The sequence below is a fragment of the Merops nubicus genome, unplaced genomic scaffold (genome assembly GCF_000691845.1).
Source record: "Merops nubicus isolate BGI_N331 unplaced genomic scaffold, ASM69184v1 scaffold32966, whole genome shotgun sequence".
Lineage (NCBI taxonomy): Eukaryota > Metazoa > Chordata > Aves > Coraciiformes > Meropidae > Merops > Merops nubicus.
The window spans coordinates 4882-7450 of record NW_008617547.1 but is presented as its reverse complement, the minus strand read 5'-3'; the positions used below and the strand labels follow the sequence as shown (position 1 = coordinate 7450).

At 48.9% G+C, this 2569-nt stretch overlaps 1 protein-coding gene across 1 annotated transcript in view; it reads left to right on the top strand.

Annotated features, from left to right (window-relative positions):
• Positions 1-1585: 1585 nt before the first annotated feature.
• The window catches only part of CRYZ (crystallin, zeta (quinone reductase)), a gene marked incomplete at its 3' end in the record, with an annotated part of 5652 nt that continues 4668 nt past the window's right edge, over positions 1586-2569 (top strand). Inside the window, exons 1-2 of the mRNA XM_008943189.1 lie at positions 1586-1696; positions 1986-2138. Of these exons, the coding sequence (XP_008941437.1) occupies positions 1586-1696; positions 1986-2138 (264 nt within the window). The remainder of the gene's footprint in view (positions 1697-1985; positions 2139-2569) is intronic.

Genomic DNA, 2569 nt, shown 5'->3' with positions numbered 1-2569 from the left:
GGGTGGGGTTGGAAGGGGGAGATAATTTCATCCAACCCCCTGCTCCAGGGGTCACCCACAGCAGGGTGCCCAGGATGGTGCCCAGGGGGGTTTGGGATCTCTCCAGAGCAGGAGACTCCACAGCCTCTCTGGGCAGCTGCTCCAGGCTCGGCCACCCTCACCCCAAAGAAGTTTCTCCTCCTGCTCAGGTGGCACCTCCTGGGTTCCAGTTGGTGCCCGTTGCCCCTTGTCCTGTCCCTGGGCACCACTGACCAGAGTCTGGCCCCAGCCTCTTGCCCCCCGGGGCCCTTTAGCTCTTGCTCAGCACTGCTCAGATCCCCTCTGAGGCTTCTCCTCTCCAGCTCAGCAGCCCCATGGCTCTCAGCCTGCCCTGGCACAGAGATGCTCCAGGCCTCTTGGCAGCTTCACAGCCTCCACTGGACTCATTGTGGATAAAAGTGACCTGTACTTAAGAAATTATTTTGCAGTGTAGATTTTTGTCATGCCCCAAGGGAAATGTTAGTACTGTAGATCCTTGTGACTAATGCTGATCCTGGCTTGTACAGGTAACCAAAAATGTGAAGCCTTACAGACTATCAGCTAGGACAAAAAGTCAGGTACTTTCAAAAGCTGTAATCATCTTGGGGAGGAAGACTAGGTCTGGTTACAGCCACAAGATCCTTAGCTGGAGGTGGCCAAAAGCATGAGCTCTTGGTGTCCTTAAGGTCCCTGTGTGCACGTGTGCTGTCCTGTGGTGATTTTTTGTACACTCAGTGAAGCTCCTCTGCCTGAACTGATCATCTTCCTGAAAGAACTGTGTGAAACTTACCCTGTGGTAGGAGCCCTGTGCTGGGGTGTTTTGTCTGAGTAAGTCCCGGGGTGGTGCAGCTGGAACAGGCACAGCTTGGCCTGCTGGTACTTGCCGTGGCTCCCAGGGGTGCCTGGCTGCGAGCCCAGGGCTGTGGTCCATGGCTCCTGGTTCCTGGTCCGCGGCACACGCCGCTGCAGTGCCGAAATCTGGCCGGAGTTAGGGACTGCAGCCCGGAGTGTCTGCACTTCTGTCTTCACTCCCTTGTTTTGGTGTCCTTTGGTAGCTCTGGTTTTTGATAGCTCATCAGTAGCTTTTCGCTGCTTTTTTTTACATGTAAGTTCAGTAGTGAGCAGGAGCAGTGGTGGGACTATTGCTGGGTCATATTACTGAGTCACCCAAAGTACGACTGGCTGTGTGGCAAGAGTTTAACAGTAAACTGTCAGTGTTTCCCCAACAGTCCTGTACATGTCTGCCTGTGTGAGAGCAGGGCGCCATTCACAGGACCTTCTGTAGAAATACTTCTGTGGAGAAATTATTTGCACATCATTCTCTTCATACCTCTAAAATCCTGCAAAGGGTAGGGTTAATTTTATGCCTTTTTCAAGATTTGGGGAAAAAAAAAAAAAACAAAACCAAACAAACCTCGTCCCCAGTTTAAATCAGGAGTGAGGCTTGATTTAATCAGTTGCTTGACAGACAGTTGTTTGATTTCTTTATTTTGAAAACCCAAAATAAATTACAAAGGCAATACAATATTATTGTTTCTTTTTTATCCCCCCAGATATTCTGATCGCTATGGCAGGCACAAGAAATGTGATGAGAGCTGTCAGAGTGTTTGAGTTTGGTGGGCCTGAAGTGCTTAAACTCCAGTCAGATGTCTTAATTCCCAGTCCAAAAGAAAATCAGGTATATATGAGTTCTGTGAACTGAAATAATGATATTGAATGGTAACAGGTACGCTCAGAACAGAATGAAGGATGCGGAACAAAGCTTTGAATGTGTAAGTACTTATACTGCCAGAGACATCACTTGTAACAAACACGGGCTTTTTACTGGAATTCTTGAAAATGGCTTCAGTTCAGCCCAGAATTCTTGCCGACTGTTTGAGAAGTTAGTTAAACTGCTGTGGTACGGTGCTGTGAATTCAAGTTCTAAATCTCTGTAGTAATTGCTTAAGAAGCATCTTTTCTTGCAGGTGTTAATTAAAGTCCATGCCTGTGGGGTAAATCCTGTTGAGACGTACATTCGTTCCGGGACGTACGCTCGGAAGCCAGCGCTGCCCTACACGCCTGGCTCGGACGTGGCTGGGGTGGTGGAGAGCGTTGGGGAGCACGTGGCTGCCTTCAAGGTATCCATCCACCGGGTTTTAGCACCTTAATGCCTGTGGTATCCCCTGTGTGCCATTGCTGCTGCGGTTCCTGGGCTTACTGCTTGTCATCGTGTCATCGTACTGGGGAGGCAATCACCTTCCTTGCCTGGGAGGAGCACGCAGCGAGGTCACGCTGGCGACCCAGTGGGAAGGAAGCCCTGAGCACCCTCGACCTCCAGGAGCTAAAAGGCCTCAGAAGAGGCACTTCTTCTCTTTGGCACTGCTTCAGTCTGTCTGCTCAGAGCAATGGTATCAGCTGTACAGAAGTTGTGGTGCAGAAGTTTTATTTATGGCATTGCAGAAGTACTTGAAGTTCGAGCTTCCTGTTTGAGGTGATAATTTCATGCAGAACTGAAAAAAATTCTGTAAAGTTTTTTTTTTTTTTTTTTTTTTTATTGGAAATAGCTTTT